Below are 26,981 nucleotides of genomic sequence, written 5' to 3'. Positions count from 1 at the left end.
GGTGAGTGTGTGGGTGAGTGAGTGGGTGAGTGGGTGAGTGAGTGTGTGGGTGAGTGAGTGGGTGAGTGAGTGTGTGGGTGAGTGAGTGGATGAGTGTGTGGGTGAGTGATTGCGTGAGTGGGTGAGTGAGTGTGTGCGTGAGTGAGTGGGTGGGTGGGTGAGTGGGTGGGTAAGGGAATGAGTGGGTGAGTGGGTCAATGCGTGGGTGAGTGGGTCAATGCGTGGGTGGGTGAGTGTATGTGTGTATGTTGAACTTATTTCGGACTGTACGTAGCCAACCGTGAGTGGGTGGGTGAGTGAGTGGGTCAGTGGGTGGGTGGGTGAGTCAGTGGGTGAGTGTGTGGGTGAGTGAGTCAGTGGGTGGGTGAGTGAGTGGGTCAGTGAGTGGGTGAGTGGGTCAGTGAGTGGGTGGGTCAGTGAGTGGGTGAGTGGGTGGGTCAGTGAGTGGGTCAGTGAGTGGGTGAGTGGGTGGGTCAGTGAGTGGGTGAGTGCGTCAGTGAGTGGGTGGGTCAGTGAGTGGGTCAGTGGGTCGGTTAGTGAGTGTGTGAGTGTATGTATTTGGAACTTCTTTTGCACCCTACGTAGCCAACCGTGCTAATCGGAGTTGCGGGGGACTGACAATTCAACTCAACACAAAAAGTTCTGCAGTTCTTAACAATCAGTGGTGGCTGGCTGGCGCGTAGGAGGATCCAACAACTTGAAATGGCAAAATCGCCGAGAGTCTGGGTTCGAACACCGCGTGTCTGGGGCCGTCCATAAATGACGTCACGCACCCGTACCCGTACCCGTACCCGGCCGGGTACGGGTACGGGTACCCATTTGCGACCCTGGTGCTGCCGGGTACGGGTACGGGTAGGGAATCAAAACCCGTTTGTGACCTCTGGTGCATCTGAGAAATTTAAAAGGACCACGAACTAAACACAAAACGCAGTTCCATGGAAATGAGTTTTCCTCGGGATCCATTGGCGTACATAAAGACGCAGAGATAGAACGGCAACACATTTTAACCTCTTCTTGGTTCTTTCGGTAAAGTCACGTAGAATGGAAGTAATAAAATAATAAGAATAAAACATAATAAAATAATTCTCACGACGTTTCGGCCACAACGCAAGCAGCCGTCCTCAGGTGAAAAACAGGTCTGTCGAGAAGACACATTCAGACTGTCTTCTCGACAGACCGAAACGTCGTGAGAATTATTTTATTATGTTTTATTCTTATTATTTTATTATTTCCATTCTACGTGACTTTACTGAAAGAACCAAGAAGATGAATCCCTGCAGTCACGAAAGCTTTAAATCGAAATGTAACATTTTAACCTTTACTTAGTGGGGCTTTATGCCCCGCTTATGAGAAATTAATACGTATCGGGGGGGTGGGGGGGGGGGAGATTTGATTGCCATGTGATGAATACCTCTCACACGACAGGGCATGTGAGAAGATGGCTCTGGTCCCGTGGTGAGGATTAGGGGTGATTTAAGGGACCTTGGAAGAATGTCCATCACCTCATTAGTAGAGTTTGTGCTGTCCTTCAATGAGCTCAATTCACACTCTGATGCTGGCGAATAGCACGTGACCCAGCGCTGTGCGGGCAGCAGCGAGGGTTGGTGGGTCACCGCAAACTCAGATGTTCGTCGTACCCTGGCTTGCCAGGAGAAGGCAGTAACCACAATGCCTTGCCAGCTGGTAAAATACTAAATAGTTTACTTTAAGTTTCGATTTAAAGCTTTCGTGACTGCAGAGATTCATCTTATTGGTTCTTTCGGTAAAGTCACGTAGAAGGGAAATAATAATAAAATAATAATAAAACATAATAAAATAATTCTCACGACGTTTCGGCCACAACGCAAGCAGCCGTCCTCAGGTGAAGAATGAAACACCACCAAGCTTGGAGCGTATATTTAAGCTGGGTTGGACGGCTGCTTGCGTTGTGGCCGAAACGTCGTGAGAATTATTTTATTATGTTTTAATTTTATTATTTTATTATTTCCATTCTACGTAGTTTAGTTGAAGTTTAGAACCACGATTCGCCGCTTTATTGAGCTTATCCAATTGTGGCCGGGTCGCTTCCGAAAGAATGAGAGCTACAGTACGTAGCTCGGTGGTGGAATTTCAAGTAGTTTAGTTTTAGTTTAGAACGACGATAAGCCACTTTGGGTCTTTCGGTAAAGTCACGTAGATAGGTTCAATCGAAACATCGTGAGAATTTTATTGTTTTCTATTTTCTTATTTCCCTTCTATGTGACTTTACCGAAAGAACCAAGAATATGAATTCCTGCAGTCACGAAAGCTTTAAGTCAAGAGATAAGCCATTTAGTTGAGCTATTATCTGTTGACAGGTGGCTTCAAAACAAAAAAAAACTTTCCAGCTCAGTGGGGTCTTGCCTGGTAAGTTAAAAACAACGGTTAAATGATAATTGGTTTTTTACCCTTCTATCTGGCAACAAAACTGACACCTTTTTTACAAGGAGTCATGTTTGCACAGACCACAATACCTGCAGTCATAATGCAAACAAAAAACATAACTCTGATAATGTGCACTGTCCTTGAAGTTTATTGGTCCACACCCGAGACAGCTTTCCTTAGAGCCTAGTCTCACATGGGTTGGACCAGATGACGCCAAAAGGCGGTGAAATGGTCAAGAGTTTATCAAACATTTGCGCCCCCCCCCCACCCCCCCGGCGTCGCAGGCCGGAGCTGGAGAGCGGCGACGGCTCGCCGGGCCCCACCACAGAAGAGGAGTGCGGCCACAACGGGAAGGAGGAGGACTCCGAGGGGCGTCACGGCGGCAAGGAGGAGCAGGAGGAGCAGGACCCGCTTCGCCGGCCCAAGGACTCGAGCGGCCACGGCGACTCGGACTTTGGGGACGGCCAAGAAGATCCGCAGGATTACTGTCCCGGTGAGGGATCCGCTGCCCGTCCGCCAGAGGTCGCAAACGGGTTTTGATTCCTTACCCGTACCCGTTCCCGGCCAGGTACGGGTACCAGTTCCCTACCCGTACCCGTACCCTACCTGAAATGAGTGACAAACGGTGACTCACCAGTGACTCACGGCCTACCCGTACCCGTACCCGGCCGCACCAGGGTCGCAAACGGCTACCCGTACCCGTACCCGGCCGAGTATGGGTAGCCGGGTATCGGGTAGGGTACGGGTATCGGGTACCTGATTGTGACCTCTGGGATGAAGCCATGTTGCAGGCGCAGGTGGGTTGATTCTAGGAACTTGAATTGTGAGAAGAGACAAGACGTTGGGAAATGAGTGACAAACGGTTACTCACCAGTGACTCACGGCCTACCCGTACCCGGCCGCACCAGGGTCGCAAACGGCTACCCGTACCCGTACCGCCGGGTACGGGTAGCCGGGTATCGGGTAGGGTACGGGTATCGGGTACCCGGTTGCGACCTCTGCCGTCCGCAGGGTTCAATGGGAGGAGGCACAAATCGTCATCGTCGTGAATTGTTAGGACAGACCGTAGCGCACGTAACACGTTCCATTCGGAGTGGGCAGGTAGGAACTTGATTGGACAGCGCATTCGTGCGATCCGTGTCACGCGGCGCAAGCTGCGTGACAAAACTCGAGGGCGTGGCTCTATGCACGACAGACAGACAGACAAATCATCCCTGGTGGGCAGTGTGGAACTGTTGTTGCTGCCAGTATAACGACGCAATGGCCCGATCCACAAACGCGAAGGAGAAACACCGCGGCGGTCACACCACCCCGCGCTGTCTGATGGGCTTCACCGCCTGGATGTGAAGTTGTTGTCGCTGCTCTGCGTCTACTCCAGCAGCAGTCGTACGAAAGATGGAGATCGTTCGAAAAAAAGTTTTGCTGGCTGGCTGGCTGGTTTGGCTCATTGGATGTTACGCCCGGAGGGAAGGAGGGAAGGAGGGAGGGGAGGGGAGGGAGGGGTTGGAGGGAGGGAGGGAGGGGAGGGAGGTCAGGCAGGTGCCTTTCGCCGCTATGCTGCTGGTAGCGCAGCAGCAGGGGATCTGGTGATGGGTTTTTGAGGGTGATTTGTGTTTCTTGTTGGTGTCTATGAACACAGTAACACACAACGGGACTAATGTTACACGGGAAACCCGCGTTATGTCTTTGATTAAAAAAGGGAGCATATAAAAAAATACAAACCAACGACATGATGAACGAAGTCAAGTGCCGAAAGACCGAGCATCTTTCTCGTCTGATCGTTTTCAAAAAAAAGGAGGGAGGTGCTGGTTGATATAATGTACGGTACCATCACACTATATGAGGGAAAAAGTATTCCTGGTTGGCTTTCTGGCCGGATATCACATCCGGAGGGAGGAAGGGAACGAGAGACGGACAGACGGTGACATCCAAAGGACGTGGTGGGCTGATGTCATATTCTACATTAGATTCTGACAAAAAGTTTTGCTGGCTGGCTGGACGTCACGTCCAATAGACGTGCTGGTTGCTAGCTGTTGTTGTTCCTGTTGTTGTTGTTGTGCTTGTTTACACGGGGAAGTCTCGCACCGAGTCACCTGACTCACTTTCAGGAGGGTCCTGCCAAGTTTTGCGTTTGCAGCATGGGGAGGGGAGCGATGCTCGTTATGTGTGTGCGCGTGTGCGCGTGTCTGCGTGCGCGCGTGTGTGTGCGTGTGTGTGCGCGTGTGTGTGTGTGCGTGCGCTCGTGTGTGTGCGTGTGTGTGTGCGTGTGCGTGCATGTGTGCGTGTGTGTGCGTGTGTGGGTGCGTGCGCTCGTGTGTGTGCGTGTGTGTGTGCATGTGTGCACGTGTGTGCGTGTGTATGCGCGAGTGTATGCGCGTGTGTGCGTGTGTGAAAATCACACACGTCCAACTTTAAGTCTGTGAGCCGTGCGATAGCTTCAGGAGTTAGCGCGACTAATGCCGCTCAGTCCGCCGGAGAGCAGCGGGCATCGGGTGGTGCAGGTGTTCGCGATACGGTGCCATCGGCTCGATCCAGTTCCATCGTATCAATACGGTGCCATCGTCTCGTTCGGGAGGCCCCAGTCACACTGTGGGTTGAAAAAGAGCGATCTATGCAGCTCAATGGAGCCTTACTCATATAAAAATCAAGTTGAGTACTTTAATACATTCCGCAAGCGAACTGTGGATGGAGCGCGGGCCTTGAATGCGCGGGTCCCAGGCTGTTTTGGACAGGGGCCTCTGTCTCTCTCATCTCTCATCTCTCTCTCCTCTGTCTGTCTCCTCTGTCTCTCCTCTGTCTCTCATCTCTCTCCTCTGTCTCTCCTCTGTCTCTCTCCTCTGTCTCTCATCTCTCTCTCCTCTGTCTCTCCTCTGTCTCTCATCTGTCTCTCCTCTGTCTCTCTCATCTGTCTCTCCTCTGTCTCTCCTCTGTCTCTCTCATCTGTCTCTCATCTCTCTCTCATCTGTCTCTCATCTCTCTCTCATCTGTCTCTCTCCTCTGTCTCTCATCTGTCTCTCTCATCTGTCTCTCATCTGTCTCTCATCTGTCTCTCATCTCTCTCTCCTCTGTCTCTCCTCTGTCTCTCCTCTGTCTCTCTCATCTCTCTCATCTCTCTCTCCTCTGTCTCTCTCCTCTGTCTCTCATCTCTCTCTCTCATCTCTCTCCTCTGTCTCTCCTCTGTCTCTCTCCTCTGTCTCTCTCCTCTGTCTCTCTCCTCTGTCTCTCTCATCTCTCTCTCTCATCTCTCTCCTCTGTCTCTCTCCTCTGTCTCTCATCTCTCTCTCTCATCTCTCTCCTCTGTCTCTCCTCTGTCTCTCTCCTCTGTCTCTCTCCTCTGTCTCTCTCCTCTGTCTCTCTCATCTCTCTCTCTCATCTCTCTCCTCTGTCTCTCTCCTCTGTCTCTCTCATCTCTCTCTCCTCTGTCTCTCTCATCTGTCTCTCCTCTGTCTCTCATCTCTCCCCTCTGTCTCTCTCATCTGTCTCTCATCTCTCTCCTCTGTCTCTCTCCTCTGTCTCTCATCTCTCTCCTCTGTCTCTCTCATCTGTCTCTCATCTCTCTCCTCTGTCTCTCTCCTCTGTCTCTCATCTCTCTCCTCTGTCTCTCTCATCTGTCTCTCATCTCTCTCCTCTGTCTCTCTCCTCTGTCTCTCATCTCTCTCCTCTGTCTCTCTCATCTGTCTCTCATCTGTCTCTCTCATCTCTCTCTCATCTCTCTCTCCTCTGTCTCTCTTCACTGTCTCTCTCCTCTGTCTGTCTCCTCTGTCTCTCCTCTGTCTCTCTCACAGGCGGCTACCACCCCGTGCGGAAGGGGGACCTCTTCGACAGCCGCTACCACGTGGTCCGCAAACTCGGCTGGGGACACTTCTCCACCGTGTGGCTCTGCTGGGACACGCGGTGAGTGCCGCGAGATGTCAACCACCTCGCCCGGTGCGCAGGGGGTCATGGGGGGTTCGATCCGGACCCTGATGACGCCTGCTGTATACAGGCTGTTTAAAAGAGATGGACCCAATTTCAAAGGAGTATATTTTTACGATGGCAACATGTTACAATTACACAAAAAGTTACAAACGGTTTAATGAGTTATCAAGTTTCGATTTAAAGCTTTCGTGACTGCAGGGTTTATCTATGGCAGTATATAGTACGGTGTATGCTTGTGTGATGTAAGAGAATAAAGTTTAGATGGAAGCATATTATATAATTTTTACGACGTAGAATTGTAATGTATTACTTGCTGTTAGTAACTCAGCTTATTGTAGAGTATAGTAAATATACTGATGATGCTATGCAGTTTATACTTTAGTTTTTTTATGTAGTTTACACTTTAGTTTTCTACGTAATTGTTTAGTAACTGCAGCTACATACTATTAACATTCCTTTCCTTTGTTAATGCTACTCCCTGCACCCTCCCTTGGTGCTGCTGATCCTGCATAATGCATGGGCATAATATGACTTTGAACCCCCCCGCCCACCTCCTACGCATTTCCCATGAATATGCTAAATTCCTCTTGATATGCACATTCTTTTGTTAAGGCGCTCTTCTTCCACCTCCAACGCAGCTTATATATAAGCTCCTAGCTTGGCAGTGTCTCATTCTTCACCTGAAGACGGCTGCTTGCGTTGTAGCCGAAACGTCGTGAGAATTATTTTATTTTATTATGTTTTATTTTTATTGTTTTATTACTTCCCTTCTACATGACTTTACCGAAAGAACCAAGAAGATGAGTTATCAAGTTTTACTAACCATTTGTAATAAAAGGACTCAGACACTTCTTGCTGACTCCGTGTCCTTTATTTGGGGTTCGCGTTCTCCTTCCCACACGGCACTCCTCCTGAGACTCTCTCCCTGGCAGCCCCACATCTGCCTTCGCTCCCGTAGCCTTCCACGCTCCTGCAGCTCCGCTGCAGGCTCTTGGTACAGCCCTCTGGCTGCTCCCCCAGCAGCTCCATCTCTGCTCCCTGTTCCTCCGTGCGTGGCGATCTCGCCACCTCCCAATGTCAGCCCTTCGTGGCCTCTGTGGCTATCTCGCCATTTCCTACCTCAATCCTCCACTCTCTCTTCCACCCCGCTGGCTGGCGCCGTCATGAGCCCCTCAGCCACCAGGCTGAGGCACGGCGACCACCCAACGTGTTCACCACCCTTCACTCCCCCGACTGACCCAGATAGCTTCCTGTCTCCCCGCTATAACTTCTCCCCCACGTCACCCTGACTCCTCCCTCTCGGATCGTCATATCCGCCCCGCCCATTTACGCCCGCATTACACTACCCTCCCCCGTAGAGAAAATCCCAGCCGTCCTCGGCTGAAACAGAACAAAATAATGCGGGCGAAGGCATCACAATCAGGAGTCCCCCAGACACAACGGAGATTATAACAACAACAACACAAGCAACGAAAGGGGAGGTATCAGGAACTGGAACAGAACACCGGCCTGTCCTCCGCACAACAACAACAAGAATAAGAATGGCACAATGAACAACAACGGCAACTGACACGCAAGAACGGCCAACGCGCACAACCCAGAATGTGATGTTTTAGTGCGTGTCCATGTTGCAGTTCCATCCGCTCGGCTCAAGTCCAACGTCAAAGAGCAAGTGGTAGAGCAGAATGACGAACGGCGCTCAATTGCTCCTTCAAGTCCTCATCCAGCTAGCACACCAGGTAACACCCAGTGCGACGGGAGCTGAAGAATCTGTGACGAGAAGGAGAATCCAATCCCCTGAGGCACAGCACAACAACGCACATCCGCATGTCGTACACGACAGCCACCCGGCCCCAGGGTAGTGGAGATGATGTAAATCCGGCCCGCTTAAAAAAAAACTCCCCATAAATACCCAAAATAAACGCAATGGATGCCCCAGTATTTACATTTTAACAACAATATTATTTACACGTAACAACAACAACAACAAAATTTCCTGCTCTTGCCCACCAGCAGTCCTCCCTTGAGGACCAGCACAGACATCGCACGTACACAGCATGTACCCATGGTCACTCTCAGCAACCCAACAAAACACCTAATCACACACCCTCGCGTGGAGAGAGCCACGCTCCCCAGCGGTAACGTTTAACTCGCCCTAACCCCCACCGTGGTCGTCAACCCACAGCAACATCCACTGACCATACTCTCAGCTAGTGCAATTTCGGGGATGAGCAGCAACTCGGCCATGCTCCTCCCTTACTATCCCATCAGAGATGGACACACACCAGCCTCGTATAGTCCGATGCTTTATAGCCCAGGGAAGGTTCATCCCCCAGCAATGCCAGACCCCCTGTACTCCCCCCACGGGGCAATGTTCTCTTATAGAGACAATAACACCCTAACCCAGATCCCGTGAGCCCCCGGCACACCAGGTTCAGTCTGCCACCGCACAACTGAACCATGACTCCCCGAGCCATATGAGCACATGGCCCATTAGTTCAGGACATACCACGGAGGTTTCGCCTCCGGGCTGTCAGGTCAGCCATCAGCCATAGGCCGATGTGACCACAACTCGTGCATCACCCAATCAACAATGGCAGGCATAACAGATGGAATATTTGCCCCACCCCGGTTTTTCCCGCGCGCTCAAAATGGCGTCCCCCTTCGCCCAGCGCGTTCGCGCAATCTCTCGCGCGCACTCAAAATGGCGGCCCTTTCCGCAAAGCGCATCGTCGCCATACCCCGCGTGCGCGCAAAATGGCGGCCCAACGTGCGAACACGTGGCCAGTTTTCTCCATTCGTGCACCCCAGCTTCCCTATGCTGGGGGTCACAAAATGCATCCCCCGTCTTATTGTAACAACCCCAACAACGATAGACGCACAGCCCCAGCTTGCTGCGCGCAGCAGTCATATCGGGGAATTTTTAACCAATATTTTACCAACCACATTAGTTACACAACCCAACTCGCAAAGCAACTCGTGGCTGCATGCAATCAACCAATACACGACGCCACTTGGCGCCCATTTACGATCCCATTAGCATTAACATCTAAGCCACCCACAACGGCGTCATCGCGCACTCTCATTTTCAAAAAGCTCAATTACCCCTATAATATACACGCAATCTCGTGTGCACAACACCCATACAACCAAATTTTTGGGTCCCCCTCCAATTTGTTACCAATTTCCAACAAGTACGCACAATATAATAACAATCTCAATTCCAATAGTCAACCACTGCATCGCACCCCATAACCATACAGAACGGTATAACAGCACATGCAATCAGCATATCGCGATCACACGCGTACATTTAAGCACAATAGCAAGCAGATCTGCAGGCAACCAACACACCATTAATCCTGTCGTAACTTTGCAGCAACAACACAATTATTCTCTCTCTTGCAACAATCGCATCGCACACAGCACCTCGCAGCACAATACACCAAAAAAATATATATATTTTTTTCCAATTAAGCCCATCACACAAGGTAACCCACAAATAATACAGCGCAAGATACCCGACGCTCCCAAGTTAATAATTAACTTCACCATCAAGATAACAACTCCACGCAGCAGCGCACACACACAATTTGACACTCAGCAAATACAGCAGACTCTCCGTCCATTCTCAACACACGCACACACTTATATTGACACCAAGCAACAAGCAGATAGCGCGTTCATCGTTATTACACACATATACACACAGTCCGAACCGCGCTCCGCACAATCGAGTCATAAGAGAAAACCAAAATAGCCCCCCGGCCCTCGAAAGATGAGTGAGGTGTGTGTTAAGGCCGGGTGCGTATCGTTATGACTCGCCCGGGGCTGCAGCAAGAAGAGGACGGCAGGGTGGCAACTTGAGACGCCTCGCAGAACTCGTTCGGCGACTTGACGGCTCCGTTGTCACGCACCCGAGCCAGGACGGGAAGCTCCCGCCCCAGCAGCTGCAGCATCGGCGTCTTCTCCTCGCAGCACCCCCTCGAAAAACAGCAGCTCACAGCAGGCTGCTCACCCCGCGGCACCTCCAGATGGCAGCGCAAGGCTGCCTCTCCGCCGCGATGTTGAAGATGGCGGCGTCCTCCCGCCGCGGTGAAGACAAGATGGCGTCTTCGTGCCACGTGGCAATGGCGCTGGCAGCGCAGGAAAGGCAGAGGCCTGCGGATCACCACCGGGCCTCCCCGACGTCGTCCTCGGCGTGGTGAACTCACACAGTTGCGCCAGCACGATTTTCAAGGTCCCCATCTGCGCCGCCATCTGTCTCCATCGTAAGTTGGCATCCTCCGGCACAGACAGGTCCACCGACGCGGCGACACCTTGCTCACCCGGACCCGTACTCGTTCCAGAACGGATCTCCTCTTCCATCGCAGGCAGGTCCACTGTCTGAGGAAGGTAGTCGTCGTCGGATGATGTAGCAGGAATATTTTTTTTCTTCTTTCTCTCAGTTGTTTTGAGATGCCGTTTCACTTCTGACTCCAGTGTAATAAAAGGACTCAGACACTTCTTGCTGACTCCGTGTCCTTTATTTGGGGTTCGCGTTCTCCTTCCCACACGGCACTCCTCCTGAGACTCTCTCCCTGGCAGCCCCACATCTGCCTTCGCTCCCGTAGCCTTCCACGCTCCTGCAGCTCCGCTGCAGGCTCTTGGTACAGCCCTCTGGCTGCTCCCCCAGCAGCTCCATCTCTGCTCCCTGTTCCTCCGTGCGTGGCGATCTCGCCACCTCCCAATGTCAGCCCTTCGTGGCCTCTATGGCTATCTCGCCATTTCCTACCTCAATCCTCCACTCTCTCTTCCACCCCGCTGGCTGGCGCCGTCATGAGCCCCTCAGCCACCAGGCTGAGGCACGGCGACCACCCAACGTGTTCACCACCCTTCACTCCCCCGACTGACCCAGATAGCTTCCTGTCTCCCCGCTATAACTTCTCCCCCACGTCACCCTGACTCCTCCCTCTCGGATCGTCATATCCGCCCCGCCCATTTACGCCCGCATTACACATTTTATAAATGCTCTATGTGCCCTCCACCTGCTGTACGGACAACATCGAGACAATAGTTGAATTCGTCCCTCCCCTACAGCCAGAGGTCGCAACCGGATACCCGATACCCGTACCCTACCCGATACCCGGCTACCCGTACCCGGCCGGGTACGGGTACCCATTTGCGACCCTGGTGCGGCCGGGTACGGGTACGGGTAGGCCGTGAGTCACTGGTGAGTAACTGTTTGTCACTCATTTCCCAACGTCTTGTCTCTTCTCACAATTTAAGTTCCTAGAATTAACCCACCCGCGCCTGCAACATGGCTTCATCCCAGAGGTCGCAATCAGGTACCCAATACCCGGCCGTACCCGTACCCGGCCGTACCAGTACTCTACCCGTACCCGGCCGTGTTGTCATCATCGCGATCGGCCGGGTACGGGTAGGGTACGGGTACGGCCAGGTACGGGTACGGCCGGGTACGGGTACCCGTTTGCGACCCTGGTGCGGCCGGGTACGGGTAAGGAATCAAAACCCGTTTGCGACCTCTGCCTACAGCCCATCCGTGACCCCCACGTGCCCTCAGGGTCACCGATTCCTCGGCCCTTGCACCGGCCCTGCCATCTAAATCGCTCGATGTTTGGTCTCCCGCTTTTTAAACTCTGCACGGAGCTCCTTGAGCTGAGGCGCTCTGTGTTGCAGAAAGAACAAGATCACGATCAGGGTCATCATCATCCTCACGGTCTTCTTTGTCGTCGCAGGCGTCATCATCGTCACCGTCGGAACGTTGTTACCATCATCACAATCGTTATCATCATCAACGTCATAATCATTGTCGTCATCATCGTCGCAATCACGTCACCGTCATCATCGTCGTCGCCAACAATTGTCGCCATAGTCAACACCGTCAGCATCATCATCACCGTCATCATCATCACCGTCGTCAGCATCATCATCATCATCACCATCGCGATCACCATCATTGTTGTATCGTCATTGGCATCATCATCATCATTACCGTCATCGTCGTCATCATCGTGGTCATAATCATCGTCGTAATCGTTGTCATCACCATGACGACTTCTCTGCCTCTCACCCTCAACTGCGATGGTTGCTCACGTCCCTGTGCTGAGCGGCGATGAGCGGTGCAGTGCCGGGCAATGCTGAGTGGTGATGAGCGGAGATGAGCGGTGCTGAGCGGCGATGAGCGGTGCGTTGCGTTTGCCGCGTCCAGGGCCAAGCGCTTCGTGGCGCTCAAGGTGGTGAAGAGCGCTCTGCACTACGCGCAGGCCGCTCAGGACGAGGTCAGCATCCTGCAGCGGGTGAGTGGCGGCGACACTCCGGCACCCCGCGCGGTCCGTGTCACGCAGAAAGCGCTGACCGAGAACCGCTGAACGAGGACCCACATCCCCCACATACACCCCCCCGTCACCAACACCCACCCACCCCACCACCCACACCCCCACCATCCCCCACCCACCCCCACCCACCACCCACACCCCCATCCACCCCCACCCACCAACACCCACCCCTACCCCCAGCCACCCCCACCCACCCCCCCACTCACCAACCAACCAACCACCCCCCACCCACCAACCAACCACCCACCCACCACCCCTACCCACCCACCCGAACCCCCCCACCCCACCCATCCCACCCACCCACACCCACACCCACCCACACCCACTCCCACCCACCCCCACCCACCAACCACCCACCACCCCTCCCCACCCCCCCACCCACCCCCACCCTACCCACCCCCCCACCCACCCCCCCACCGGCGTGTCGCTCACAGATACGGGAGGCGGACTCCGAAGATCCGTACCGGGAACGAGTCGTCGCTCTGCTCGACAACTTCAAAGTGTCCGGGCCGAACGGAATCCGTATCCCTCCGCGTAGTGGGGCGGTGGTGGGGTCGGGGTCTCTACTTTAGGTTGATGTGCCTGGCGCCCTGAGATCCAGCAGTTCGTGAAACGGCACGTCAGATGGGAGTGGTGGAGTTGTCGTTGTTTGTATTAAAGTGGTGGAGTAGTTATGGTGACAGTTAGGAGGACAGGTGGGAGTGGTTAAGGAGGGGATGGGGTAGGGGTGGTAATAAGGGCAGGTGAGTGAGTGGGTTAGTGAAGGGGTGAGTGAGTGGGCTTGCAAGTGGGTGAGTGAGTGGGTCAGCGAGCGGGTGAGTGAGTGAATGAGTGAGTGAGTAAGTGAATGGGTGAGTGAGTGGGTCAGCGAGCGGGTGAGTGAGTAAGTGAATGGGTGAGTGAGCGGGTCAGTGAGCAGGTGAGTGAGTGAGTGGGTGAGGGAGTGGGTGAGTAAGTGGGTAAGTGAATGGGTGGGTGAGTGAGTGGGTAAGTAGGTGGGTGAATAAGTGGGTGAGTGTGTGAGTGAGTGAGCGGATGAGTGGGTGAGTGAGTAGTTAAGTGAATGGGTGAGTGAGTGGGTCAGCGAGTGAGTGGGTGAGTGAGTGGGTGAATGAGTGGGTGAATGAGTGAGTGAGTGAATGGGTGAGTGGGTGAGTGAGTGGGTGAGTGAGTGGGTGAGTGAGTGAGTGGGTGAATGGGTGAGTGAGTGGGTGAGTGAGTGGGTGAGCGAGCGGGTCAATGAGTGGGTGAGTGAGTGAGTGAGTGAGTGGGTGAGTGAGTGGGTGAATGAGTGAGTGAGTGGGTGGGTGAGTGGGTGAGCGAGCGGGTCAGTGAGTGGGTGAGTGAGTGGTTAAGTGAATGGGTGAGTGAGTGGGTCAGCGAGTGAGTGAGCGAGTGAGTGAGTGAGCAAGTGAGTGAGTGGGTGTGTGAGTGGGTGAGTGAGCGAGTGAGTGAGTGAGCGAGTGAGTGAGTGGGTGAGTGGGTCAGCGAGTGGTTGAGTGAGCGAGTGAGTGAGTGGGTGAGTGAGTGAGTGGGTGTGTGTGCTGCAGAGGGATTCGTTTCCTGAGTGGAGTGGAGCGAGAAGCGCGAAGGGACGAGCGAGTGAGCGAGCGAGTGAGCGATCGAGGCTGGGCGCAGGTTCGAGGGAGGCACAGAGACGGACGACTGCGAGCGTAGCGCACGGGATGGATGGCACAGAGCTCGTGACGTGGCGAGTGGTGCGAGGATCAGAGGGTGGGTGAAAAACCGTCGGACTTCCCTTGACGTCACGGTGGACATGTGCATGGTGTTCGAGGCGTTGGGGCAGCAGCTGCTGCTGTGGATCGTCAGGGCCAATTACAGAGGCATCCCCATCCCCTGCGTCAAGACCATCATCCGCCAGGTGGGGCCTGTCGTCACCGTCGTCACCGTCGTCACCATCGTCACGCAATATTTTCGTCGTTCATCGTCATTCATTTAGGGGCCGTCCGTAAATGACGTCACGCGATTTTGGACGATTTTTGACCCCCCCCCCTCAAATATGACGTCACAAAGCTCTGCCCCCCCCCCCCCCCCGCCAAAATCATATTGAAATTTTTAAAATAAAAATGCTTCAAATCGCTTTAAACTATTGTCGTTGTAGTGTGTATTTAGTGTAGCGCTGCACTCTGATGTTGTAGGAGTGTTGTGATAACAATTAGTGTTGTTGTAACAATTCTATATTTATTTAAAATCGCCCATTTTGATGTGACGTCATATTTCTCAAACCACCCCCCCCCCCCCCTGGTCACACATCGTCACAAATGTCTGACCCCCCCCCCCTTCCTAGGTACGTGACGTCATTTATGGACGGCCCCTTAGAGTTGCATAAGAACTAAACGCCTTCGTCAATGACACTGCGGCACCTTTAAGGGGATGAACATGTGGAGCACAGCCGACGCGTTTCAGGCAACGGGGGCCTTCTTCGTAGCGTGCGTGCGATGAAGAAGGGTCATTGCCCGAAACGTCGCCTATATATTTTTTTATAATATTTTGTGAACAGAAAAGGTTTATGTCACAGATGTCCAGTCGGGGCAGGTCAGAACGTCGCAACAACAAATACTAAATCCCAAACACGGCGGGAGTGCGAAGTCTCGTTCAAGTAAACAAATCACTTTAAAAAAAAATACAAATAAAACTAAAACAATGTTTATATCTCGGCAGGCAAAACCCCACCGTCGATTATTTTTCACAAGCGACGACTCAACGGAAGCGGGCGGCTTACCGTCGAACGCGTTTAATTTCATTTTGCGAAATAGACGCGCAATTTGCGGTGCGTGAGCGACGGTCTGCCGTCACCCCTGCCACGTGTCCCCCCATGTGTCCCCCACGTGTCCCCCCACGTGTCCCACCACGTGTCCCCCCATGTGTCCCCCACGTGACCCCCCACGTGTCCCACCACGTGTCCCCTCACGTGTCCCTCCACGTGTCCCCCCACGTGTCCCACCACGTGTCTCCCCACGTGTCCCCCACGTGTCCCCCCACGTGTCCCCCCACGTGTCCCCCATGTTTCCCCCCGCGTGTCCCCTCACCCCCCACGTGTCCCACCGCGTGTCCCCCGCGTGTCCCCCACGTGTCCCCCCACGTGTCTCCCCACGTGTCCCCCCACGTGTTCCCCCACGTGTCCCTCCACGTGTCCCCCCACGTGTCCCCCCACGCGTCCCCCCACGTGTCCCCCACGTGTCCCCCCGCGTGTCCCCCATGTGTCCCGTGTCCCCCCACGTGTCCCCCACGTGTCCCCCCACGTGTCCCATCACGTGACCCCCACGTGTCCCCCCGCGTGTCCCCTCACCCCCCACGTGAGCCCCCACGTGTCCCCCACGTGTCCCCCACGTGTCCCCCCAGGTGCTGCAGGCCCTGGAGTACCTGCACGCGCGCTGCGGGGTCATCCACACGGACATCAAGCCCGAGAACGTGCTGCTGTGCGTCGGGGACGACTACCTGCGCAGGCTGGCCGCTCACGCCACGGCAGGCCGGCGCACAGCTGTGCCGCAGCAGGTGTGCGCGCACCTCCACCGCCCCCCCCCCACCAACCCCCCACCAACCCACCCACCAAACCCCCACCAAACCCACCCACTACCCCCCCCCAACTACCACCTACCCCCAGGCTGAGTCGACCTAGGGGAGGCCTGGGACCGGTTCAGATAATCGTCACCGGTGTCGGCCGTGAGCGGGAATGGAATTCGGGTCGCCGGGTTTGTAGTGCAGCGTAGCGCTAACCACTACACTCCCACCCCACCCGCCTCCCCACAAACCCCCAACAACAACAACCGGCATTCGCCGCTAAGTGTCGGTGACGTCACCATGGCGCTTGTGCCAGACTATGTGCACCTTGAGGTCACGTGAAGTGTCCCAGGTGCCATGGGTCGACTGACTGAGATGAGTGGCCGATGCACCACCTGTGCCCCCTACTGTGCCAACTCGCTGTGCTATAGCCACCCGGCGCTCCGCTCGTTGTTGTGAGCGTCGCTCCTCCGCCCCACCCGCCTCCCCGACCATCCACACACTCACCTCCCCACCCACTCCGCCTTCCCATCATCCGCCTTCCCATCGTCTAAGCAGGATGACCGCGAATCGCAAAATCACCACTCGATCCACCGGGCACCGGATCGCGAGCGCGCACCGGAGCATCGTCTCCCCAGCCGTAACAAACGGCGCCCGTCGTTCCGCTCCTCGCAATCATCCGCAGGAACCTCCGCGCAGGTGGAGGGAGCAATCGTACGGCAGGAGGGAAGAGGAGGAGGAGGAGGAGAAACGCAGAGCGGCGATGGCGGCGGCGTCGACGACGAGCGAAGGAGCCCCGCGACCCCAGCGACGACTCCGCCCGGCGAGGAGCGACGAGGAGGAGGAAGAAGGAGGAGCGATGAGCAGCGGCGATGATAGCGAGGGATGGGGAGCGACTGGAGGGGGCGAGGGTGGGCAGGAGGGCATCGAGTTTGGGGAAGAATGGGGGGTGATGGGGAGGGAAGACGAGGAGGAGGGGGGGGCAGGCGGCAGCGACGATGGCGGGGATTGGGAGGTGATAGGGGGCGATCACGGCGAGGACGGAGGAGCATTGGCGAGGGAGTACCGGGAGGATGGGGACTTGATGAGGATTGAGAATTGGGAGGCAGAGTTGGTAGGGAGGAGTGAGGATGAGGAGGGTGGGGGAGAAGGGGGGAGTGAGCACGGGAGAGAAGGGGTGAGTGAGAACGGGGTTGATGGGGAGAGCGTGGATGGGGTGGATGGGGGAGCAGCGGGGAGTGAGGATGGGGGAGAAGGGGTGGGTGAGAACGGGGTTGATGGGGAGAGCGTGGATTGGGTGGATGGGGGAGCAGCGGGGAGTGAGGATGGGGGAGAAGGGGTGGGTGAGAGCGGGGTTGATGAGGAGAGCGCGGATGGGGTGGATGGGGGAGTAGTGGGAAGTGAGGATGGGGGAGAAGGGGTGGGTGAGAACGGGGTTGATGGGGTGGGTGAGAACGGGGTTGATGGGGGAGCAGCGGGGAGGGAGGATGGGGGAGCAGCGGGGAGGGAGGATGGGGTGGATGGGGGAGCAGCGGGGAGGGAGGAGGGGGTGGATGGGGGAGCAGCGGGGAGGGAGGAGGGGGGACCGGTGACCTTGGATGAACTCTCTACGCCAGCCACTCCGCTTCACGGTGGGTCCCACGTTTGTCTGCCGCGGTGTCAACGCGGAATTTGAACGTTCCCCTTCCACAGAAATGTTTCGTTCTGCCCAGGAACGGACGCAGAGAATAAACTATAAAACTTAACGATGAACTAAAATATGAAGCGAGCTGGCCGTCACGAATGAGTGCTCAACAAAGTGGCTTGTCATCATCACGTGGACATTTACAGCGGCCAAATACTCTTAACGCGTGATGTTGTTGATTCTAAATGTGGAGGGGGAAACCGGAGGACCCCAGAGAAAAATCCACGCGACCACGGAGAGAGAGAGAGACGCAAACTACAAATATACAGCAGCAGGCGTTAGGGTCGGGATCGAACCCACGAGCTCCTGTGTACCAGGCGAGGTAGTTAACATCTCCTAGCCACCGTGATGATGATGAGAGAGAGAGAGACACGCAAACTCCAAATATACAGCAGATGTCACTGTCGGGATCGAACCCAGGACCTCATGTACAACAGGCGATGTAGCTAACATCTCCTAGCAACCGTGATGATGATGAGAGACAGAGACACGCAAACTCCAAATATACAGCAGGCGTCATGGTCGGAGTCGAACCCACGACCTCCTGTATACCAGACGAGGTAGTTAACATCTCCTAGCAACCGTGATGATGATGAAAGACAGAGACACGCAAACTCCAAATATACAGCAGGCGTCAGGGTCGGAGTCGAACCCACGACCTCCTGTATACCAGGCGAGGTAGCTAACATCTCCTAGCCACCGTGGCACTCAATGCTGACTCCTGTCCCATCCCTTGGCACCCACCAAACAGCTTTGCAACATGATAATTGTTTTTTACCCTTCTATCTGGCAACAAAACTGACACCTTTTTTTACAAGGAGTCATGTTTACATAGACCACAATACCTGCAGCCATAATGCAAACAAAAAACATAACTCTGATAATATATGCACTGTCCTTGAAGTTGATTGGTCCACACCCGAGACAGCTTTCCTTAGAGCCTAGTCTCACATGGTGTTGGACCAGATGACGCCAAAAGGCGCACAACTCAAAGACAATGCACCATCAGAGTATGAGAGCTCGGGGTAAGCATTTACAACCATTGGAACCTCATTTGCCAATAATAAATATGATAATTGTTTTTTTACCCTTCTATCTGGCAACAAAACTGACACCTTTGCAACAAATGAGCCACAATACCTCGCTGTTCTCGTCAAGGAGCATAAACCATCACCACGCAAACTCCATTCATCCTCGCAGCAGCGGCTTCTGACTAACCGTCAAACAAAAACTGCAGTCACCGCATCGCGCGCTTTCAGATGCTCTTCTGCGGCCGTCTGGAACGCTCTTCCTTCCGATATTAGGAAGCCGCTGGATATATATGTGTGCTTTTAAATCATCATCCGGATTGACAAACTCATTTCTACAGAACCGCTTTTTGTGTTTAGTTTGGTGTCCTTACACCCGCAGCTCCGATTAGCACGGTTGGCGACGTACGGTGCGAAAGAAGTTCAACGTGCATACACACATAGGTCGATTGTGACAAATGAATGTTGCTATTTGCACATAAGTCGAAAGCATGAATATCAAACCGCAAACAAAAGTTGCGTTTATTCTAGATTTGAAGCTTTCGTGACTGCAAGGATTCATATTCTTAGGTTTTTTCGGTAAAGTCACGTAGGTAAAAACATTAAAAAGTAAAATAAAATAAAAATCACGACGTTTCGGAGGCAACACAAGCTTCCGTCTTCAGGTGGTACCGTCACAGCCACGACAGCTGTATCAAGTAAATGAGAGATGACAAGAGCTACCACTCCGTTTATATAATGGTTGGAGAAGGTGGTGGGGCAAGGGCCGCATACTTTTTATTAATATGGTAAGGTTTGTGTGGTTTAAAAAAAGAAAATTTATGAATATTGATGAAAAGTCGATGATTACAAAAAGTGAACCGACAAGTTTCGTGGTGTCGGTGATTGGCCGCAGTCGTGCCGAGCGCTGCGGATCTGCTGCCAGACATCCTGGACCCGGCAAGCGCCGAACATCTCCTCGTGAAGGTCGTCGACCTGGGCAACGCCTGCTGGGTGGTACGACCTCCTCCTCCACCTCCTCCACCTCCTCCTTCACCTCCACTTCCTCTTTCTCCTCCACCTCCTCCACTTTCTCCTCCACCTTCTCCTCCACCTCTTCCACCTCCTACTCCATCTCCCCCTCCACCTCCTCCACCTCCTCCATTTCCCCCTCCACCTCCTCCACCTCCTCCTCCTCCACCTCCTCCTCCTCCACCTCCTCCTCCACATCCTCCTACTCCATCTCCCCCTCCACCTCCTACACCTCATCCATCTCCCTCTCCTCCTCCTCCTCCAACTCCTCCGCCTCCTCCAACTCCTCCACCTCCACATCCTCCTTCACCTCCTCCACCTTCACCTCGTCCACCTCCTCCAGCTCTTCCACCTCCTCCTCCACCTCCACATCCTCCTACTCCATCTCCCCCTCCACCTCCTCCACCTCATCCATCTCCCTCTCCACCTCCTCCACCTCCTCCTCCACCACTCTCACCATCATCTCACCACCTCACCACATCGATCACTACTGTCGCCTCCACCACCACCCACCACCATAACGACCACCTCAGATCTTCCAACATCATTGTCATCACCTTAATCACGACACCACTACCTTACCACCACTATCACCACCACCAATCACCATCTCATCGACAGTATTCCACCACTATGATCACCTCCAAAGACAAATATCCCCCGTATAGCCTTAACAGACTGTCGGGGCAAGTGCTGTTAACGAGCACCTATGAAAGTCGGTACAGCACACGAGAGGGTGGGTGGCCACCACCACGCCCGGTCACCTTTGTCTCCCCAGTGGCGATGTTTACACATTGCACCAGGTACTCATTTCAGGCTGATTCGACCTAGAGGAGGCCCAGGACCAGGTTTGCCGGGTTCGTAGTGCCCCATGCTAACCGCTGCACTCCCCGCTCCCCTATTACCACCACCATCATCACCACCACCACCACAACCACTCAGATCCACAAATAACCACCATCACCATCACAACCATCACAACCACTCAGATCCCCAAGTAACCACCACAGCCACCACCACCATCACCACCACCACAACCACTCAGATCCACAAGTAACCACCACCATCATCAGTATCACCACCACCACCACCACCACGACCATCACCACCACCACCACCACTCAGATCCACAAGTAACCACCACAGCTATCACTATCACCACCACCACCATCACTATCACCACCACGACCATCACCACCACCACCACCATCACCACCACGACCACCACGACCATCACCACCACCACCATCACCACCACCATCACAACCACTCAGATCTACAAGTAACCACCACAGCCATCACTATCACCATCGATTATGTTTGTGGACAAGTGCTGGTCGAGAACACATCGATGCAGGCCACGACCAACGCTCAGCCGCCTTTGTCTCCCCAGTGCTGATGTTTCACAGCAATACCAGGTACTGTCTTCAATTAAGGCTGAGTCGACCTAGCGGCGGCCCGTGACCTATGCCGTGACCACAACGCATTGACCTCTGTGCCGTGACCTCTGTGCCGTGACCCCTGTGCCGTGACCCCTGTACCGTGACCTCTGTGTTGTGACCTCTGTGCCGTGACCTCTGCCGTGACCCCTGTGACCTCTGCCAGGACAAGCACTTCTCGGACGACATCCAGACGCGGCAGTACCGCGCCCTGGAGGTCCTGCTGGGGGCCGAGTACGGAACGTCGGCCGACATCTGGAGCACCGCCTGCATGGTCCGCAGCTAATACCACTCCACTAGTACTTCTACTACCACTAGTACAACACCACTAGTACCGCTAGTACTGCTAGTACCACACCACTAGTACTGCTAGAACTACTAGTACCACACCACTAGTACTGCTAGAACTACACCACTAGTCACGCTAGTACCGCTAGTACCACCCCACTAGTACCACTAGTACCACACCACTAGTACCACACTACTAGTACCGATAGTACCACTAGTTCCACACCACTAGTTCCACACCACTAGTACACTAGTACCACTAGTACCACACCACTCGTCTCACATCGCGGTGTCCGTGTGTCCCTCTGTCTCACACCCCAGGCCTTCGAGTTGGCCACAGGAGGGTATCTCTTTGAGCCGCACTCGGGGGAGGGATACTCCAGAGACGAGGGTTCGTGAACAGTCGCACTCACAGTCGCACTCACAGTCGCACTCACAACCACACTCACAGTCACACTCACAGTCGCACTCACAACCACAACCACAGTCACACACTCACAGTCATACACTCACAACCACACTCACAGTCACACTCACAGTCGCACTCACAACCACAACCACACTCACAGTCGCACTCACAACCACAACCACAGTCACACACTCACAGTCATACACTCACAACCACAGTCTCACAACCACAGTCACACAATCACACTCACAGTCACATACTCACAACCACAGTCACAACCACACTCACAGTCACACTCTCACAGTCATACACTCACAACCACAGTCTCACAACCACACTCACACACTTACAACCATACTCACAACCACACTCACAGTCACACACTCACAACCACAGTCACACTCACAACCACAGTCACACACTCACAACCACACTCACAACCACAGTCACACTCACAACCACAGTCTCACAACCACAGTCACAACCACAGTCACACACTCACAACCACGCTCACAACCACAGTCACACAACCACACTCACACTAACAACCACAGTCACAGCCACACTCACGACCACACTCACACACTCACAGTCACACACAATCACACACTCACAACCACACTCACACACTCACAACCACACTCACAGTCACAACCACACTCACACACTCACAACCACACTTACAGTCACACTCACAGTCACACACTCACAACCAGTTATACACTCACAACCACAGTCACACACTCACAATCACACTCAGAACCACAGTCTCACTCACAATTACACTCACAACCACAGTCACAGTCACACACACAGTCACACACAGTCACACACACACAGTCACACACACACACAGTCACACTCACACAGTCACACACAGTCACACACACAGTCACACACACAGACACACACACAGTCACACACACACAGTCACACAGTCACACACACAGTCACACACACAGTCACACGCAGTCACACACACACAGTCACACAGTCACACACACAGTCACACAGTCACACACACAGTCTCACACACACAGTCACACACACACAGACACACACAGACACACACAGTCACACACACACAGTCACACACAGTCACACACAGCCACACACAGACACACACACACAGTCACATACAGTCACTCACAGTCACACACATACAGTCACACAGCAACAACCGCCATTCGCAACTAAGTGGCGTTGACGTCACCACGACGCTTGTGCCAGGCCAAGTGCACCTTGAGACGCACACAGTTACACACAGTCACACACACAGTCACACACACACAGTCACATAGCACACACAGTCACACAGTCACAGTCACACACAGCCACACAGTCACGCAATTGATCTGCAATTGATCCAGGAGGGATTAGAGCATTTGAGTGTGTACACACGTGTGTGCTGACATGTGTGTATGTGTGTGTGCGTCTCGACTCAGCCTGAAATGAGTACCTTGCGCGGCGTGTAAACATCGTCACGAGGGAGACAAAGGCGGCCGGGCGTGGTGCTGGCCACCCACCCCCTCGTGTGCCGTGCCAGCCTTCACAGGTGCTCCCTAACAGCACTTGCCCCAACAGTCTGTTTAGAGGCTATACGGGGGACCTTTGTCTGTGTGTGCGTGTGCGTGCGCAGACCACATAGCGCACATCATCGAGCTGCTGGGAAACCTCCCCAAGAGCTTTGCGATGTCCGGGAGATACTCTCGGGAAATATTCAACAGCAAAGGTCGGTGCACCGCGCAGAGTGACACCCATCGATAACTCACGTGACCCCCCCCCCTCAGCCCTTTCGCAAAACATCTTAATATGTAGAGGAGTCCAGAGCTTGGGAAATGTGTTGCCAGCGCCGGCTCACACCCCCGCCTGCACGGCTGCCGCATTGCAGCTTGTTAGTGGCTCCTCGGCGATTGTGTGAGATGCAGATTTGCACAGACTGAACGATGCTACGCGAAAGCAAACGTGATTGTTTTTATTATTATCAGGGAGTGCGGGCAACCGTGGAGTTGGGGAACGAATACTGATCAACGCTTGAGAAATGTGTGATGCACGCAGTTTTGTCATTCGCTTTCAGAGAGAGTAGAGGGGATTGATCCAGAGGCATGGGAAACCACACAGTCACGGCGCTGCCAATGATTGCCCAAGCTCTGTCATCCTACATTGGGGATGTTTGGCCACCTCCGTAAACGAGTGAGAAAAACCAACGCTGAGTGTGAAAAACCCACGCTAAGTGAGAGGGGGCAACCCTCGATCCCCCGCAACGCTGAACGGCCTTTCCTCTCGCACGTCCAATACCCGATTCTCTGCAGTGGGTAAACAATGTCTTTAAAAAAGCGCCGACGCTACTACTACTACGCCTCTCGAAATAAAAAAAAAACTTTACGCTGAGCCGCTCGCGCGTTCCGAGGTTCAGCGGTAAACATGGACCCACCTTGCGGAGATCTCGGAACAGGAAAGGGTTAATTGGCCGAATACAACTTTTATACAAGCTAGGCTCTGTTGCTGTTTTTTGTTGCTGCTCTTGTGGTGGTGGTGAGCGCGCGTGTGGGGAGCGGTTGTGCAGCGTGGTCACGGCAGTTCACCGCATTTCGTGACCCCCCGTGACCCCCCGCAGGAGAGATGAGGCACATCGACGAGCTCACGCCGTGGGCGCTGCCCGACATGCTGCTGGAGAAGTACGGCTGGAGCGCGGACGAGGCGAACGCCTTCGCTTCCTTCCTGCTGCCCATGCTGGCGCCGAGGCCTTGGCGGAGAGCCACGGCCGCACAGAGCCTTGACCACGAATGGCTGCAGCAGGCCTAGCGGGGCCCAGGCTATAGCCCATGCCATCGTCATGACGATGAGCGGTGGCGGGGGCGGCCCTGTATAGATGGGGTGAGTGGACCTGGAGACACCAAGAGAGAGATACGCAGAGAGAGAGACACACACACAGAGCCTGGGCCACTCCTGGCTGCAGCCGGCCTAGGCAAGGCCCACGCTGAGGCGATCGTGGTCAAACCTATGATGGCTGCGCAGATGGGAGTCGGGCGGGGCGATGGGACATGGAGACGTGGAGAGAGACAGATGCCGAGAGACAAAGACAAATCTTTTTGGGATGCCTGAAGATGCGGGGTCCCTGTGCACTTGTGGTGTAGAGCTAACTCTAGCCGTGGGCTCTAGGCCTGCCGGCTTCAGGCCTGGCGAGGGCCTGCCTACTGGCCCTCCAAGTAGAATGGCTACAAACGCTCGTCAAACTGTTCTAATCGGCGTGCAATTTCTAACGCGCACAATATGCCACAGACATAAATGACCGTGGCTCTGAGGCGCGGAGTCGAGTCCAGTGTCTCGTGAAAACGGGGCGAATCTAAGAGGCGGGGCCTTTAAGTGTCTGTGAAATGCCTGTGTAGATTGAGGGCTGTGAATGTGACGCAGGATGGCGTTCCAGACGGCAAGGCCTGCCACGGAGAGACGACAACTGGCAGTGACGGCCCTGATCTTTGCAATAGCGGGTAGGAGGCCGTGAGTCGCGCTCGCTGCTGCAGAGACTTCTGCCGTGTGCTGCGTTGCAGGGTGACGGTAGGGTGAGCGACGAAAGATACTGTGGACGACCGAAAGCGGTGGCAGAGACAGCAGGTGATCCTGTAGACGACCCTGTTGGCGATGGTGGGAAGCCAGTGGAGGCAGGAGATCTTGTAGCTGGCCCGTCTGGTGATGGTCGGAGGCCAGTGGAGGAGGGAGTGGAGGCAGGAGATCTTGTAGCTGGCCCTGCTGTTGATGGTCGGAAGCCAGTGGAGGAGGGAGTGGAGGCAGGAGATGTTGTAGCTGAACCTGCTGGTGATGGTGGGAGGCCAGTGGAGGAGGGAGTGGAGGCAGGAGATGTTGTAGCTGACCCTGCTGGTGATGGTGAGAAGCCAGTGGAGGAGGGAGTGGAGGCAGGAGATCTTGTAGCAGGTTATGGAGGGAGGCGAGGGAATTTCGCCGATGATGACAGGTGCAGAGGATGTTTTGCAGCCGCTGTAGTTTCTTGAGGTTACTCGATGAGAAATAAAGACAGACGGAGATTGCAACAGTCGGCCATGCCACGGGCGAGGGTGTCGGCGATGTGGGTGGTGATGAGAGAACGTAAATGACGGAGGGCCCTGAGGTCCTGGTTGCCACATCTGATGATGTGGTTGGTGTAGTAAGTGAACATGGAAGGATATGACACAGCTGAGAGTGACGTCGAGGAACGAGATGGACAGTGGAGCCAGCAACTAAGATTCCGGAAAGCGGGTGGGCGGGGGGGGGGGCACAGATGTGGTGCTTGGGATTCGGAAGAGAATTCAAGGGGAGAATCTCGGTGCCCAGCACCACTCCCTCCGGAGAGCCTCTCTAAGTCGAGAGGTGGCAGTGGCTGGTGCCCGGTAGGACGCAGGAATGGCCGTCTTGACATCCGCAAAGCCTTGCGAAGAGACAAATCACAATATTTGGGGGGGTCCCACCTCGACTGATTGCCGAACCCCTCCCTGAACTGATAATGTAGCTACTACGACACTCATTATAATTAATGAAGTCACTACGTCACTGATGTCGCTACTACGACACTGATAATGTCGCTACTACGCCACTAATAATGCCGCTACTACGCCACTAATAATGTCGCTACTACGACACTGATAATGTCGCTACTACGACACTGATAATGTCGCTACTACACCACTGATAATGTCGCTACTACGACTGATAATGTCGCTACTACGACACTGATAATGTCGCTACTACACCACTGATAATGTCGCTACTACACCACTGATAATGTCGCTACTACGACACTGATAATGTCGCTACTACACCACTGATAATGTCGCTACTACGACACTGATAATGCCGCTACTACACCTCTGATAATGTCGCTACTACGACACTGATAATGTCGCTACTACGACACTGATAATGTCGCTACTACACCACTGATAATGT

The 26,981-nt window shown here is 54.2% G+C and overlaps 1 protein-coding gene across 1 annotated transcript; it reads left to right on the top strand.

Annotated features, from left to right (window-relative positions):
- The first annotated feature begins 1,438 nt into the window (after positions 1 to 1,438).
- LOC133356684 (SRSF protein kinase 2-like) lies at positions 1,439 to 26,281 on the top strand. The gene is made up of 14 exons (XM_061574323.1): positions 1,439 to 1,455; positions 2,688 to 2,896; positions 6,189 to 6,297; positions 12,533 to 12,620; positions 13,094 to 13,181; positions 14,435 to 14,541; positions 16,023 to 16,175; positions 16,867 to 17,130; positions 17,737 to 17,812; positions 19,789 to 19,889; positions 21,510 to 21,617; positions 21,953 to 22,022; positions 23,680 to 23,772; positions 24,658 to 26,281. Exons 1-14 carry the CDS (start codon positions 1,439 to 1,441, stop codon positions 24,843 to 24,845), a joined length of 1,671 nt encoding a protein of 556 aa, XP_061430307.1. The 3' UTR covers positions 24,846 to 26,281.
- The last annotated feature ends 700 nt before the right edge of the window (positions 26,282 to 26,981 follow it).

The sequence above is a fragment of the Lethenteron reissneri genome, chromosome 55 (assembly GCF_015708825.2).
Source record: "Lethenteron reissneri isolate LAM-NWPU_2019-01 chromosome 55, ASM1570882v1, whole genome shotgun sequence".
NCBI lineage: Eukaryota > Metazoa > Chordata > Hyperoartia > Petromyzontiformes > Petromyzontidae > Lethenteron > Lethenteron reissneri.
The sequence above is the reverse complement of the archived record's forward strand: the minus strand, read 5'-3'. Positions and strand labels throughout refer to the sequence as shown.